General features: G+C 38.5%; 1 protein-coding gene across 1 annotated transcript; it reads right to left on the bottom strand.

Moving 5' to 3' along the window:
* Window positions 1–1497: 1497 nt before the first annotated feature.
* On the bottom strand, window positions 1498–10666 carry LOC121947986 (uncharacterized). The gene is given in 10 exon segments (XM_042493204.2): window positions 1498–2235; window positions 2521–2620; window positions 3296–3410; window positions 3535–3620; window positions 4884–4953; window positions 5362–8516; window positions 8919–8986; window positions 9105–9214; window positions 10527–10584; window positions 10586–10666. Coding segments are annotated over 10 exon segments (4068 nt in total). The 3' UTR covers window positions 1498–2010.
* Between the last annotated feature and the right edge of the window lie 5826 nt (window positions 10667–16492).

The raw sequence follows: 16492 nt of genomic DNA, 5'->3' as shown, positions 1-16492 counted from the left end.
GTATATTCAGGAAAAAAGTATTTTAAGTATTAAATGTAAAAATACCCAATGCAGAAAGATCTAAAATAATAAAGTAGTAAAAAAAATCGCAAAAAACCAAAACAAAACAAAACAAAAAACAACAGGCTTGACACTCACATGCATATCACAACATCACAATTGACAGTTAATTACCTGTTTGGTAATGTATCACAAAACATTTGATTTTATGAACTCTTATGTTTTCTATGACAAAATTCTTTTTTTATTTTTTTTTTTAGAATTTACTTGTAAAGCTAAGACTGGAGCTCTTTTTTTGGGGGGGGGGGCACAAACACAAACACATTCGGCATGTCCTAATTTATGGGGTCCTATGGGGTCCGAACATGGCATCAACATATAAGATAACAATTTAATAAGTGCATTTATGTGAACATTTTCTGGATTGATATTCAACATGTTTTTGATATGTGGAACTAAGACTAATTTACATTAATGGGAAACGTATCTGGACAGAGGTCATGTCCTCATTTTAAATCTTTTCATTTGATATTGTAAGTTTTAAATGCAAATGTTCTGAGAGGAAACCCAATATTGACCAGTTCAAGCAGGAAATGAAGCTGTGCTTCAAAAAACCTTAAAAGACTAAAGATCCAGAAAACCAGCAGGAATATTGTCATTTATCATGCCTTAAAAAACTGCTTTTAATGTAAATATCCTTTGTAATGCCTTTTCATTAAAGTCACATTGCAAAAGAGGTTGTAATATTGTATTTTATGAGCTTGTATTTTTTAAAATTAAAAACCTATCCTTTAACATTATGATTACACAAAAGTAAAGCAACATTATTTTTTGGAGCATCTCTGCCAGTCCTGTGGCTCAGATACATCTGTAAAATAAACTTCAGTAATCTGAGTATTGTGAATCATTTAATTACAGATATCACCTGAAGATGAGGCCCTTCTTCAAAGTGTACGTCAAATGTGGAGATGTGACTGTGTTGAGAGAATGCAACTATATGAACTCGCGTTCGGCTAAAACTTCCGGTCGCTCTCTTTCTGCAGTCTTGTTAAAAAAAAAAAAAAAAAAGTATTCCAAATGAGGTTCTGGTCTATAACCAGTTTTATCAAATATGTTGCTTGTTTAATGAAGTACTCTTCCATGGGTCTGTCATTGAAATTATGATCAAATTCATTTTCAATTCAATTTTATTTATAAAGCCCTTTATCACAAACCCGTTTGCCTCAGGGGGCTTCACAGCATATAACTTCCCTCTGTCCTTAGACCCTCACGTCACGTAAGGAAAAACTCCCAAAAAAAACCCTGTAACGGGGTCAAAAAATGGAAGAAACCTCAAGAAGAGTGGCTGAGGAGGGATCCCTCTTTTAGGACGGAGAGACATGCAATAGATCTCATAAATAACAATTAAATTACAATAATGAGAGATGTGCCTAACATGCAAACGGAGAGCAGTGACCATCATCAGTGTGCTGAACCAAGAAAAAGCAGCGAGAGAGATTAAATGTATAAAACTGTTTAATAGAAAAATATCCAGGGATTTGGAGGATGTAAACATTTGACATACATCATGATTAAAAAAAAAAAAAGTTTGCCTCCCTGAAAGAACATCATAAAATTAGCTACACAAAAACCTCCACCTTCATACAGTATGTGTAGTGTATTTCAATATAACACAAGGGGACTTACTTTCACTCTCACTCGAAAATATATTTAAAAATGTCATTACCCGAGAGCTAGCTGGCATGCAACGATCCTTCTGACCTAAAGCAACAAATATAAAATGTACTTTTCAGTTGCATACTTAATACTGCATACCCTCTTTCCCTTGTTCTCTCCAAAATGTAATTATAATGTATTCAAATCAGCATGTGCCGTCTGAATCAGTTTCACACATAGCAGGAGGTTCATAAAACAGAAGTATCAACTCAATCGTTTGGGAGTTCAGTGCAAAACGCATTGTGTATTGAATACACTTTTGCATTTCAGGGGATATGATTGCAGTTAAGATTTTTATGTCCACAATTCTACTTTCAACATCTTCAGACTGACGTAACAGTTCGTTTTTACCTCTCGAAGTTTCCCTTTGAGTAGCTCTGTCTCAGCTATAGGTTCCCTCCTCTCCTCCTCGTCTTTCAGAGCATTTCGCGTCTCTGTTTGCAGCTTGTCATCCTTCAGGATTTTGCAAATCTTTTTGCGCCCTTCTTCGTTTGCGTCGTCATCAACTCCCTCTCCACTCTGTGGAAATGAACACTGAGTTCAACCCTCTGATCTTCAGCCCTTAGAAAAAAAATTCACTTCCTATGATCAGTAGCCAAGCAACCATATGATTAATTTGTGCCCTCAATAATCCTCACAACACACTTCAGGGGGAAGTTCAAATAACATTTTATGTGTCATGCATGACTTGACTAGTAAATGTTATGTGGGTCCATCACCTCCACCTGGCAGATCCTGCCACAGAAAAAAAGAAACTCTGGGACGGTTCAAGACGACTACCGAGTGCACTGAATATTAAAGCACCTTCTCATTGCTGGAAGAAGAGTCTTGAACTTTGATCCTTTGCCGTTTCCTCTTCTGATTGTAACTTCTCTTTTTCTCCTTGTCTGTCTTCATCGCAGATCTACAGACACAAAGCAGAATCCCTCTGAGCTAGAGTGGCAGGAAATCAATACAGACCCAGTGGCAGTAATAAACTACATATTAGTTTAAGTTCTCGGGTTGGGCGATATTGAAATTCCCTTGCTGACGATATTGCGTTAAGAAACAAGTTATATATAAATAACATCCACCAAAAAGATGTACATTAATAGAAACATTTGTGTACTCCTGATGCATAGGTTGAAACACCTGTAAGCACAGATGCCGACTCAGCATAAGCTGTGAATCACTGCTGTTCACAAAATGAATTATTGTACATACTGTTATTTGCACGCACAGGCATTACAGTGCATCATTAGCATGCAGCAGCCAAACAGACACAAAAGTGAGGGATGCACTAACATGAAAATTCTTGAAATAGATAACAGATTGTTTGAAAAATATCTAATAATGGCTAATACTGTTGGATAGTCATTTATACCAGTACACATATGATTTTCAGCTAATTTGAAACGATGACAGATATGAGATGATGAAAGTAACAAAAAAAAAGAAAAAATGAATATGGTGCAAAATTCACATCACACATTGCATAGTTGAATATCACTCTGTTATGGACACATAAGGAAAATTATAGTGGCCTGTCAATTTCGTGTTAAACGATTATCTCATCATATCGCTCAAATGTACTTCTCACCTGGTCTTTGGATGCTTCCCCTCGGTCTCTGATTCACAGAGCTCCTCGCTTATCCCCAAACCTGCTGTAGACTCTAACTTCTCAGAGACGGAGTCTGAGGATTCATTGCTGGACACTGACAAAAAGACAGACAGACAAAACACAAAAACAAAAGTCACTTGCTGGTATCAGATTTCAGAATATTTTCACCCATATTCTTAGACATGACACACAGGGCAAATAAAAATTTCGGACAGGACCTTTGTTCGTCTCGGCCCCCTCATTCCTCTTCTCTTTGCTGGCTGCCGCCTCCTCTCCTGACAAGAGAGGCGTTTTCTTTGCAAATCTTCAGGAGAAAAAGAAAAAATGAAAAACAGATGAATGTGACAGAGGTTCAGATTGAATTCACTATTACAAAACATGCCTGTTCAGTATGGGCTGACTGCTTGACCTACAGTGGGACAGCTAGCGGTTTTCTCAAGAACTGCTCAGCCAAATAACTTCACGCTCAAAACACTGTGCTTCCTCGGGTCCTAAGAAATGCATTAGCCATGTCTTAGTTGTGTCCACTAGCAATGCCAGAGTATACTCGGCATTTACTAACAACGTTGGGGAACAAAAGCGTTCAATCGTAAAGTTAAATCACTGATGCTTGAAATGTTTAACTTAGCTACAGTGTAACACCTCAAGTCTCTTTTGTCTGGCTTCTTTTCCCCAGTCCTTCAGTGTTTTGTAGAAAACGGAGATCGAGCTGTACGGCATTCTGAGGTGAAACAGCTGAAGGTCATCCCCTCTCACTTCACTACAATGTGCACAACATGTCCTATAAATATAAATATTCTATAGACCTCAAGAGCTTGAACTTGATGCGACACTTCTCGGGTTCTCAAAAACACAGCTGTCAAATCTGAAGTTGATCAGATGAACAATCAACTTAAGAAAAGGACAGACATACAGACAGACAGACTCCCTCCATTGTAGTTAGACTACATAACAATTTACTACTAGAGTATTACAGGGATGTGATATCTATTTCCTATTGAAGCTTGTTAATGGTAAATGATGAAAACACAGGCAGCCTGTAGAAATATCATGACATTGCTACAGGCAGAAACAGTGACTCAGGGATAAAGCAAAGGGAAATAAGGGCTGCCATTTTTTCAATTAATATTTTGTCTGTTGTTTTAAAATGTAATGAGCTGTTAAAATGAAAACTACCACTATCTATTTACAGTTTAGAAGCAAAACCTTTTCAAAGTTTCATTAATTCATTTAACATGTTATTACAATTTTTTTTTATCTTGATGGGAACAGTGACAGTGAAGAGGAATGGTGCACTAATGGTGCACACGTTCTTAAGTATTTAAAATGGAAACACAATACTCAGTTAGGACTAGACTGAGTTGTCTCATTGGGCTCGCAAAGTACTGCAGTTGAGCTAATACGTAAGGTCAAACAGCTCTACCTGGAAGACAATGCAAACCCTTAAAATTTCTAAACAAAGTAGCACACTGGCCCAGATACTAATAAAAATCCTTCATGGTGGAAACTAAATGATATGCACATAAATCCTGACTGTCTTTATCCTTAAAGTTTGTTTTTAACGTACCTTTTTTCAGGATCATCGTCAACATCTTCACAAAGCTGAGAGACTTTCTCTTTATCGTCTTCTTTGTCTCCTACACAAAAAAAGCAAACACAATTAATGAAGGAGCGGGTCAGTCAATTAAGTATAACATGGATATTTTGCAAAACATGCTTATTTACTTTCTTGCCAAGAGTTGTCTGGAAAACTTGAGGATGTTACTCTTTTTCACTTCAGTTTTTTCAGAGAGTACAGGTTCGTCTGTGAGCTCAAGAGGGTGGTAGGAAACTTTTGTCACCTTTGGACAAGGACAGGAATGCTTTATGCTGAGCTAAGTTAGCACCCACTGGCTCCCGCTACATATTTACACAATTACAGAAACTGAAAGTGGTAATCTCAGCAAGAAAGCAAATAAGTGCAGTTCCCAAAATGAGCTTGTCCTATAACTAACGGTCACTGAGCTGAGCACCATTTAACACTCCTCTCTTCCAGACCAAATTACCTGAGGACTGATGAAAAGGGCCACTACTTCCCACCAAGTTATCCTCCACAATGGGTTTGATCTTTTGCTCGTCACTGTCCTCTCCAGAGTCCTCTTCAGCCTGCTGCTCCTCCTCATCCTCGCTGGAGGAAGACTGCAGCTTGGCGGCTGCTCTGGGGCCAGAGTCTGAGTCATTCTGTTTCTTCTTCTTGGGTGTCTTCTTACTTTTGTTCTCCAACTCTGAATAGGAGCTTTCAGACTTCCTTTTGCGTTTGGACGCTTTGCCTGTCTCCTTTTTGGATGTGTTGTTTTTAGCATTTGTGCTTCCACGTTCCTCGTCTGCGCTGTGGCCTTCTGCAGCTTTCTCTTCTTTCGAGTCAGAGTCATCCATCTTTTTCTCTGAATCCTTGGTCTCCTCCCCATCCTCTTTTTTAGTATTCTTGGAGGATTTCGCCTGATTTTGACCATCTTTCTCAGACTCTGACTCAGAGGACTCCTCCTTGTCCTGATTCTCAGCCTGCTTCCTCAGGGGAGTGGTCTTCTGTCTGCTCGAGCGACGGCCTGGTGGTGGGCTCTCTGTCCCTGCTGCAGCATCAGAAGCGTTGTCTTTTCCCTCCATGCATTTTTCTTCACTCTCTTCTTGCACCTCTCCATCTTTTTCTTTGTTTTCAGACATGGGGAACCATGACCCATCTTTAAACAGAATGGGCACTCGAGTCAGTTTAATTATAAGGTTCTTCATTTTGGGCTGGCTGGGGTGAGAGTCTGTTGAGTTTCCAATTAACTTTGTATCGGTGTCTGTGACCAAATCTGTGTCAGTCTGCGAGAGCATGGTGGAGTCTGCACTCTCTCTCTGAAAAAGCTCTTCGGGAACAGAAGGAGACACAGACATAATGTCATGATCTGGAAACATCTGACCTGCTGACACTAACCCATCATGACATGCTTCAGTTTTCATTGTATTGAGGGTTGCATCAGTTTCTGGTTGGTTGTTTTTCACTTCAGTCTCGTTTGACACATGATCAATGTCCACTTCCTGCTCATTATGCTGCTCTGTGTTGGTCTCCACCACTAATTCAGTCTCCTCTGCATCCGCCACATTATCCATGTGGTATTTTTCTGCAGGGGTCACAACATCAATGCACCCTCTCACAACATGTTGTCCCTTTGCTAACTTTGTATGAGATGACTCCTCTTCCTGATTCTCAGCCTGCTTCTTGGTCTTCTGTCTGCTTGAGCGACGGGCTGGTGGTGAGCTGTCTGTCCCATCTACTGCATCAGCAGCATGGTCTTTTCTGTCTCCGTATTGTTTTTCAGATTTTTTTTGTGCCTCTGCCTCCCTTTCTTTGTTGTTGGACCTGGAAGACCATGACCCATGTTTAGTCAGAACAGGCACATTAGTTAGTTTGATTATGAGGTTCTTCATTTTTAGTGAGGTGGGTTGAGAGTTTGTTGAGGCTTTATCAGACTTTGTATCAGCGTCTTTGACTGAACTGGTATCTGTCTGTGAGAGGACGTTGGAATCCACAAGATTCTCCACCATTTGAAGGTTTGAATCAATGGACTCTTTTTCGTCCTGATTCTCAGGCTTGCTCAGGAGAGTGGTCTTCTGTCTGCTTGAGTGACAGACTGGTGGTGGGCTGTCTGTCCTATCTACTGCATCAGCAGCTTCGCCTTTTCCCGTATCGCATTTTTCTTCACACTGTTTTTGCATCTTTCTATCTTGTTCTCTGTTTTCTGTGACTACAAGATTGTTCATTATGGGCTGAATGGGTTGAGAGTCTGTTGAGTGTCCAATCGACTTTGTATCAGCATCTTTGACCAAATCAGCCCCAGACTGTGAGAGCATGGTGGCATCCACAAAACTCTCCATCTGAAAAAGCTCTTCCGGAACAGAAGGAGGCACAGACATAATGTCATGATCCGGAAACATTTGACCTGCTGACACTAACCCATCATAACATGCTTCAGCTGCATCAGTTTCTGTTTGGTTGGTTTTCATTTGAGTCTCATCTAACATTTCATAATTGTCAACATTCTGCTCATTATGCTGCTCCTTGTTGGACTCCTCTATTGCGTTAGATACCTCTGCTACGTCAGCCTCATCTCCTGCGTCGGCAGCTCCTGCTGCATCAGCCTTCTCTGCTATCTCAGCCTCATCTACTGCGTCCACCTCATCTGCTGCATCAGGCTCCTCTGCTACATCAGCTTCTCCTACTGCATCTGCCTCATCTACTGTGTCAGCAGCTCCTGCTACATCAGCCTCATCTACAGCGTCCACATTATCTGCTGCATCAGGCTCCTCTGCTACATTAGCTACTTCAACTGCATCTGCCTCATCTTCTGTGTCAGCAGCTCCTGCTACATCAGCCTCATCTACAGCGTCCACATTATCTGCTGCATCAGGCTCCTCTGCTACATTAGCTACTTCAACTGCATCTGCCTCATCTTCTGTGTTGGTAGCTCCTGCTACATTAGCCTCATCTACTGCATCCACCTTATCTGCTGCATCAGCAGCTCCTACCGCATCACCCTCTGCCGCAACCATGTTTTCCACGCAATTTTTTACTACTGGATCCACAACCTCACTGTTCTTTCTGAAAATATTTTGCTCTTCGTTACCATATTGCAGCTCCATGTTTTTTAATTCGGGCTCCAAAGCCTCCTCCAAAGCACTGTGGGCCTTTTTCACATCAGCAAGCACGGCCTTGAAGGCTTTCAAATGCCGATACCTGGTAGACTTCTCCCCCTGCTCCTCAGCTGCCTGCTGTATGAACTGGATGAATGTGTTGTTCAGACCATTTGTTGTTTCAACGAGTTTTTTGGTTTTCTTTATAAGTTCTTTAGGTACCTGCAGTTTTTTATAGGAGAATGTCATGGTCCCTGAACTTTCTCTGTGTTCTTTCCCATTGACTGCTACTTGGTTGCTTTCGCGTTCCTCTCTTTTGTCCGCTGTCCGTTGCTTGAGTTGCTGTTCTTGTTTTTCCATGATGCGGTGGCATTTGGAGACTAGATCCTGGAGGGGTTCTGACCTGCAGACATAGCAGTGCCACTTTGAGTTCCCGTCAGTGATGAGTGAAAGCTCCTTCCTGCCCAGATTACGTAGGATGCATTTCTTGCAGAAGGCGTTGTTGCAGTAGTCACAGCAGATGAGCTTGCCACCTTCAGCACACCACCTGAGGGGGAAAAGTTCAACTGAGTTTTAGGATCTAAAACAAGTTATCTTTAATGATACGGCTTCCAAAGCTAATTTTACTTGGTTAAGGACCGAGAAAAACATGTAAATCTATCAAATAATAATTTGAGGAAATATATAAGATGGGTCAGAAAAACATTTTTAATATTTCATTAAATGTTGCTCCAAAAGGGCCATTTAAATCATAAACATAAAAGCCACATAAACTCTCATAAACTTTGACTCCAAAAAAAAGAAGCTTGTGTGTGAATTCTGTCACAAAAATAGTTGAGTGAATGCAACATTATATTCATTTGAGATCCACAGCCTTCAATGTTGAACTTAATATCTTTTTTTCTTGTATTGTGTATCTTCTTGTCACTTTATTTATAAAACGCCTTACCTGCACTGTTCATCCACCCCATCAGAGTCTCTGTTGAAGTCATCAGTGGTGTAATACTTGTAGCATGACTTGAGGAAGAGAAAACAATGTGATCATACATCAAGAATGGAAAGACAGAAAAAATGTTAGCATGAGCTCACTGTAATGGCTATGAAAATATGCAGAATTTATTTTAAATGTTCCTACCTTGCAAATAAGCACTTTGAGCACAGGATGCGTGTACACAGAGTTGCGCTTACAGTGGTTTACTTGTGTTCCACAGGCAGTGCATCTTACTTTCTTCTGAAGGGTATCATCTGTGATGAAGAGAAAAGAAATCAACAATTATCACTTTGTTCATTTCACTTTTTTCTTAATCACTAAATTTTTCTTGATCACACAAGTGCCCAATTACAGGAAAAATAACTATCTTTCTGGAACGATTTTAAACTGATTACTAACTACAGTGACTGCAGTGACACCACCTCGACTGGACTCATCTCTTACAGACGGGAGACTGACCACCTCATAACCCTGTGCAGACAGAAAAAAAATTACTTGCACCATACTTCTCTACAGACAAATGGTTGTAGATTTTTGGAAGAATGCAGCCTGACACAGGCCCCATCAGCACAGCTGAAGAATTATAATATGGTGCACCACCATCATTGGCTATGTTCACGTGCACACTAATATTCCACTACTATTGAAAATATGACAATATTCTGAATTTGATACAGCTCACGTAAACAGCATATTCCATTTAGTTATTACGAATTAAGCGTTTTTCAGAATACTCATTTTTCATAGTGGGATGTACTGGTATGATTCAGGTTTTTAATAGCAATACTTCAGCATGTATGCAGCCAATATGGAATGTGCATTTAAGGAGTTTTTAAGGCAGGCTCCGACACACAGCCTCTTGTCTGTTTATGGTCAGCTCTGTGCATTGTTATGAATATGTAACACGAACCAACTCTTCAGCTGTTCAAAAGGCTGTGGGAGAGATGTATGCCCAAAAGACAATGCCACGTCTCTTGTCAGGAGGAGAAACACACATACTTTTAAACATTATAAATATCAACAGGTTATTTGGATATGCACAAATACAATAACATAAACCTTTCCAAGCGGTGCTTTAAGAAATGAAAGGGGGAGGCTGTGTTTTCTCCTTGAGCAAGTGACACATCAGTGGAAAACTTTGAAAAAAAAAAAATCCTATTTTGATGTAAAGAAGCAAAATGACCATTGCTCCAGCTGGCACATTTTGCTATATTTTGAAGTGATAAATGACATGTTAAGGCACGTTCTTTGGAACATGCAGGGCTTCACGTAAAAGGGAGCATTAGTGGAATATCCATCTTCATTAGACATGTAAACAGCTTAGTAAGAATAATATATTTTCCAGAATAAGGGCAAAAACATTAATATTTTGTGCAAGTAAATGTAGTCAGTGTGTCTATCCTCGACCCTTACATCATCACCTGGTATGCTACTGCCCCCACAGAGGACAAGAAAAAACTGCAGTTTTTCATTCACTCTGAAGAGAAGGACATTGGGGGCAATCTGTCATCCCTCCACAAGCTGAATATCTTAATTGAGACCAGCAAGTACCTCCATAGTTCATACCTTTAGATGTGCTGCTTGTGTTATTTTCTGAAGGGTCATCAGGAGTGACACCTTTTTTTCTCACACTCAGCTGAGGTGTTGGATTCATCCAGTCCGGTGTACTTAGCTACAGTAGCAAGCTTCCTAAAATGAGCTGGCATATAGGTTAATATAAATGTCTAAGTCAGTATCATAAACATACAGGTCCAAACATATTGACTGACTGCCCAAGAGGCTGAATGCTTACCTGCTTATTCTTTTTTGTTTCGGGTCAAGGTGTGACTCAGGAGAAGCCAGGCGCATTTGTACCTGAAGAGACATTTGTTTAATGAACATACTGGTAAATTAACATGTTGTACAACCCTGTATATGAATAATGGAAATCTGAGTTTGTGTACATATATATATATATATATATGTCAATATGCCTTTTTTTCAAAGGCCGATATAAGCCCCCCCGAAAAAAATACAAGTATGCTGTGTATTTGCTGCCCATACATTTACTCCTTTCCTTTTATCTTACAATAAATACAGATCACACCATGTGTGTACATCAATTTATCCTGTGAAATTAGTAATCTGTGACATCCAGTATCTGTATAAATTGAAGGTGTACATAATGTATTATAGATTTCATATTATTTTGTTTTTATTTTATCAGATTTGTATACTGGTAATACTTTTTAGCGTTTTTATCACTCAATCAGCTTCTTGCATTTCGCCTCTCGCTTCTGACTCTTGAGTGGCTGTAACATGAATTTCCCTTCTGTGGGTTAAATAAAGTCTTACCTTATGTTACAAACATACAGTGATCCTAAAGAATATGATACATTGCTTTAGTTTTATGTCATATTGTTAACAGACAATGCATGTCAGGCAATGTTGCAGAGCAACCCAAAAGTAATGTAACAAGCACTGCAATGATTACTTTCTACAGGGTGTAAGTAAAGAAATGCTTTAGTTTTTAAAAGTAATGAGTTATGTGTAATACTGAACTGTTTTTAGGTAATGACTCCAACACTGATAATACAGAAAATCAAGTAGCTATGCCAAGTTTAGACTTGTAAACATTAGCAGGTTTTGCAAGTGGTGGTGCTTGCCATAGGCAATAAAGGCAGCCGCTTTGGGTGCCATCCCGAGAGGGGTGCCAAAATTGCATCCAGAAAAAAAAGTTCAAGTAAGTCATAACACTCTGCGGACTGTGCAAGTCGTGTGGACAACAGAGGACATGTTTAGCCATTAGAATACATTGAAGAGTATATATATACTACCTCCTGTAACCTGCTGATCTACTGGTTAGAAAACCCACCTCATCAACTACCGTCACACTACTGAGAGGAGTGTGTGGAGAGAAACAAGATGAAAAACCAACAAATCTGTGTTGAAATCAGCAGGAGAGTTCACTGAGCTCTCTCTCTCTCTGTGTGTGTGTGTGTGTGTGTGTACACATTTGTTTATATGCATATATTTGTATATGCAATATATTTATATAAAATGAAGATTAATCACTGAGTTGTGGAGAAGGGGTGGGATTAAATGAGTGTAAAGCTCTTCCTACTCCTTTTAGGGCATGACAGTGCTTGTAAATTGAATTTACTTTTTGTAGCATGCTTTTCACTTTATTCTGTCTTTTTGTTGGAACTAACTTAACTTTTTGTTTGTTTATTATTTTGTTTTCATATGTCTGAAATCAATTTGTATTCATTCATTCAATGAGCATTAGGTGAAGGTAATAACATGCTCATGGTTTGTTCAATGTTATCATGTGAAATTCTGCTTTCGGCTGGCAACTTGGATAAATACAGCTGGTGAAAGACACATTTGTTGATGTTTTCGCAGCAATATAAAATAAGGAAGCGGTGTAAATACGAGCGAATTATGATATCATATATAGTAAATAATAATATAGCAATAATAATAATAATTATAAATGACCATGTGAAAGGAGGGTATTTTAAAGACTGTTTCATAAATGTGTGTACACATTTGTTGGATTTGTTCTCATTCAATGGTAGTGTAATGAAGGGCTTACTTACTTAAAAATTATTATGATAACATTACTATGGCACTAATCAGGACGCTGTTCGCAGCCTGATGATAATTAGTATTATCCAAGGTGGCAATTAACGTTTACCTGGCTAACGTTTGATACAGGCAGAGTCTTTACATTCAAACAAACGAAACAAAAAAAGTTTTCATCTTTGGCCAACTTTGACAAGCATTATTTAGTACACACGTGCGCACCTAAATCTGCGCGTGTACAAATTTAAAGATTGCCGCCGGCTGTGCAGCTACATCTCAGCTAGCCTAGCTTGCTAGCGTCAGTGAAAGAACAGCACTCATCAATATAACGAAGCTAAACAGCGCTCCTACCTGCTCTTCAGCCTCGTCATTCCCCGACTGGCGGACACACGTTTGGTTTTTGATACAGGTGATCCAGTTCAATCAAATTTGCAGATTTGAGATGGTGCTGAATCGAGAATGGCCACAAATTACAAAAACAACTCCAGAGACAAAGCGACGGGACCATCTTACCGGATACGAGCTGTTTTGACCCGCCTTACTCTCCCTCTGATTGGTTGGGCTGTTTACGTTAAGCCAATCAGAGGCCCAGTAAGGCAGATCATTTCTTCTTCTCCCTTTTCATTTAGGGTTTAGGGCAGTTGGCATCTTTTTAAATTGCATTACTGCCTCCCTCTGGCTTTAATCGTCCACTATCATCCCACTCTATTGATTACTCATTACAATGACCAGTAAGGTTTCCCTACGACATAAAGTGTGCTCCTGCAGTAAAAGATGTTATAAATAAAATAAAATTACTTCATCATTCAAGAAAAAAGGCACACAATCTACTAATAAAAAATTGATATTTTCAGTTGGTTCCCCTATTATTTTGTACAACAGTTTGTAACAACAACGTAAACAGCACAAGTAATTAATTTGTGGAGGAAATATTTAAATCATTTATGGAAGTACATTTACATATGGGCTAGGCCTATATAACTAAGGGTTAATTTGAGACATTGGGTAAAATGGGACAGCTACAGCATTAAACATTTTAGCAGCAAATGCAAATGGACTCATTTCTACTCTTTATGATCTCAAGTTTGAAACACTCTTCATATTGTTATGAAAATTCAGATTCTGAAGTTTAATGTCACAAAAGTAAAGGAACATGATTATCTGGAGTATCTCTGCCTGTGCTGTGGCTTGGGTGCCCCTTTAAATAAACTGTACTGGCATAAATATTGTGAAACCTGTAAGCTACAATTGTCACCTGAAGATGGGGCTCTTCTTCAAAGGTTGTCAGTATGTAAAATGTGGAGAAGTAAATTTGTAAAGAGTACTCAAAGGCAAGTTCAGCTTAAACATCCAGTCACTCTCCTACTCTGCAAATGCATCAATAACTAGTGTTCCTACTGAGCTACTGAGAGGGATAATTACCCCTCCCACCCTCTTTAATCATCAGCTCCATCCAACTGTTGCTGTCTGGCAGGAGACTCAAGGTCCCACTAGCCAGAAAAAATAGGTACAGAACATAATTTGTTTCCTTTGCTATGACCATCCTAAACAGAGACATAATAGATTAAACTGTAGACATAATAAATTAAAATATCACGGACCCAACACACATACACACACACACACACTGCTGCTGTTCAACATTTATGTATTTCAATTATTTTGCTGCCTTTTATTGTCTGCTTTTATACTGTGTTGCAAGATTCTGAGGGCAAATTTCCATTTCATGTTTTATAATGAACAATGAAGTTTTCTTACCTTATTTAAAATATTTTAAGTGATATAATGTTGAGTAGAGTAATATTGTTTTCTTTAAAACTGCTGTTTCATTGTTTCATGTAAATAACATAAGTCTTTTGTATTTTTATAACATCCTGCTCAACCATCGGTAGAGCACATTTTGAGTCATATATTAATGAAAATGTGTTGACTTAAACTCAGCCAATTGAGCTATCTTCACCATTTGGTTTAGGTTTGTTGCTAAAAAAAAAATCCACCAGCTGTGTATTAGGTTCAGAAAAGAAAAAAGGTAAGGGAAAAAAAAGGCTAAATGAAAATTAAAGATTAAAAAAATGTAAATGTATTAATGATGATAATAATAATATAAATATGGTTTTCTGGACTGGACTTTCCCTGTTTAAAAAATATATATTATTAAAAATAATTTCTCTCTTGATTTTATTTATTTATTTATTTTTGCCCTAAGGAAATAAAATGAAAGTGTAAAGAAATAAATTAAATAACATGGAAACATTTTCCACTGCTTTTTTTTTTTTTTAAAGGTTTAGAATGACAGCTGAGCAGATACATAAATAAAACTGTTTTGGAGTCTTGTAGGGGTGTTTTTCCAGAAAGAAGTAGAGAACCAGACCCGCTGGTTTCAGGAAAACAACCTACTCCTGAACGTCAGCAACACTAAGGAGATGACAGTGGACTTTGGGAAGAGGCAGCAAAGGAACTACGCCCCGATTAAAAACAACAGGTATTTGGTGGAGAGGATGGACATGTATAATTACACTGGTGACCACATCACTGAGGGCTTGACCTTGACACTGCATACTGATGCAAGTGGTGAGAAAGGCAAAACAGAGACTGTTTTACCTCAGAGGTCTGAGGAAATTCAGGGTATGTCCTCAAATACTGACAAATTTCTTCTGTTGCGTCCTAATGGGGAACATCAGCGCCTGGAATGAAAACAGCACTGAACAGGACTGCAAGGCCCTGCAAAAAGTGGTTTGTTCAGCTGAAGATATAGCTGCTGCCCTACCCTGCATAAAGGAAAAAAGCTAGGCAAAATGTCCAGAAAACTATATTTATAATTATCCTAATTGTATAAATAAATAAATCAATGTTACTGAATTATTATTTATTAAGTCTTTTTTTTCTTCTAGCTTTTCTTTTTTTTTGTTTTTGACTAATTTTCTGGTCATTTCTTTGCACTTAATTAAGTTTTGTTTTAATTAATTTCCTTTTAATTTTTGGTGCAGTTCTTCTTTACATTGTCATTGCCTTCTTCCCATGTTTTTAAAAGAAATAAAGCCAATTTGCAAAGGTTTCAAAAGGTTAAAATTGATCAGAAAACAAACAGGCAGTCAATGCAGTGAGGCTGAAGTGGTGTGATGTGACCATACTTCTTAGCTCTGGTTAAAAGCCTTGCAGCTGAGCTCTGCACAATCAGTGGTTTGTTTTGATATCTTAATCAGAGTTTTTTGATTAAGACAGGAAAAGAGATTGTTGCAATAAAAATGAAATAAAATAAAAAGAGAGATAAAGCAAGTATATCCATTTCTGCATCTCTGAAAGTTCAAGTAGCTCTTATTTGCAATATTTCATAGGTGATAAAGAGCTTAATGGATAGTAATGGAATTGGCAAATTTATTTGACTGATGTCACATTTGTGACTTCATGTGACGAATAAATTGAAGTGTATTATCACCCAGAGTACAAAAGTAACTGAAGCTGACAGGCATGTTCTCTGTCAGTCATATTTTCCTCTTCCTGATGTGTGGGTCAAAGCTTGACTCAAAATGTTTCCCATTGCCCACTCACCTTAGAAGTTTTGACATTACAGAAAAAACAAAGGTGTTTTCTAATGATATTAATGATAATAGCTTCCTGCTGGGTCAGTGTCACACACTGAAATGAAACCCACTCATCTTTCATTTTGTCAGTTCCAGCTGGGCTTTGCTGTTGCAACAAGTCAAAATGTAAGCATCTTGTACACAGCCATTGTAAAAATACACTTAATAAAATTTGAAATTGACAGTTGAAATGAGTATGTGATTATAAGATGCCATTTTCCATCCGTACACATTTAAGCCAACCTTTATGAGATGCTAACAGGGTGATGACATGCAGTTCTTGGTGAGAGCTTTGCTGATAAGGGATTAGCAGCTAATTGCTTAGTAATAGATAACTAAATGCACCTAGTGGAACATTTGATAGTATGACAGATATACATCACA

Source organism: Plectropomus leopardus, chromosome 8 (assembly GCF_026936395.1).
Source record: "Plectropomus leopardus strain MGB_pleo_1.0 chromosome 8, ASM2693639v1, whole genome shotgun sequence".
Classification (NCBI taxonomy): Eukaryota; Metazoa; Chordata; class Actinopteri; order Perciformes; family Serranidae; genus Plectropomus; species Plectropomus leopardus.
Note: the sequence above shows the minus strand (reverse complement) of the source record. Positions and strands in the feature narration are given on the sequence as shown.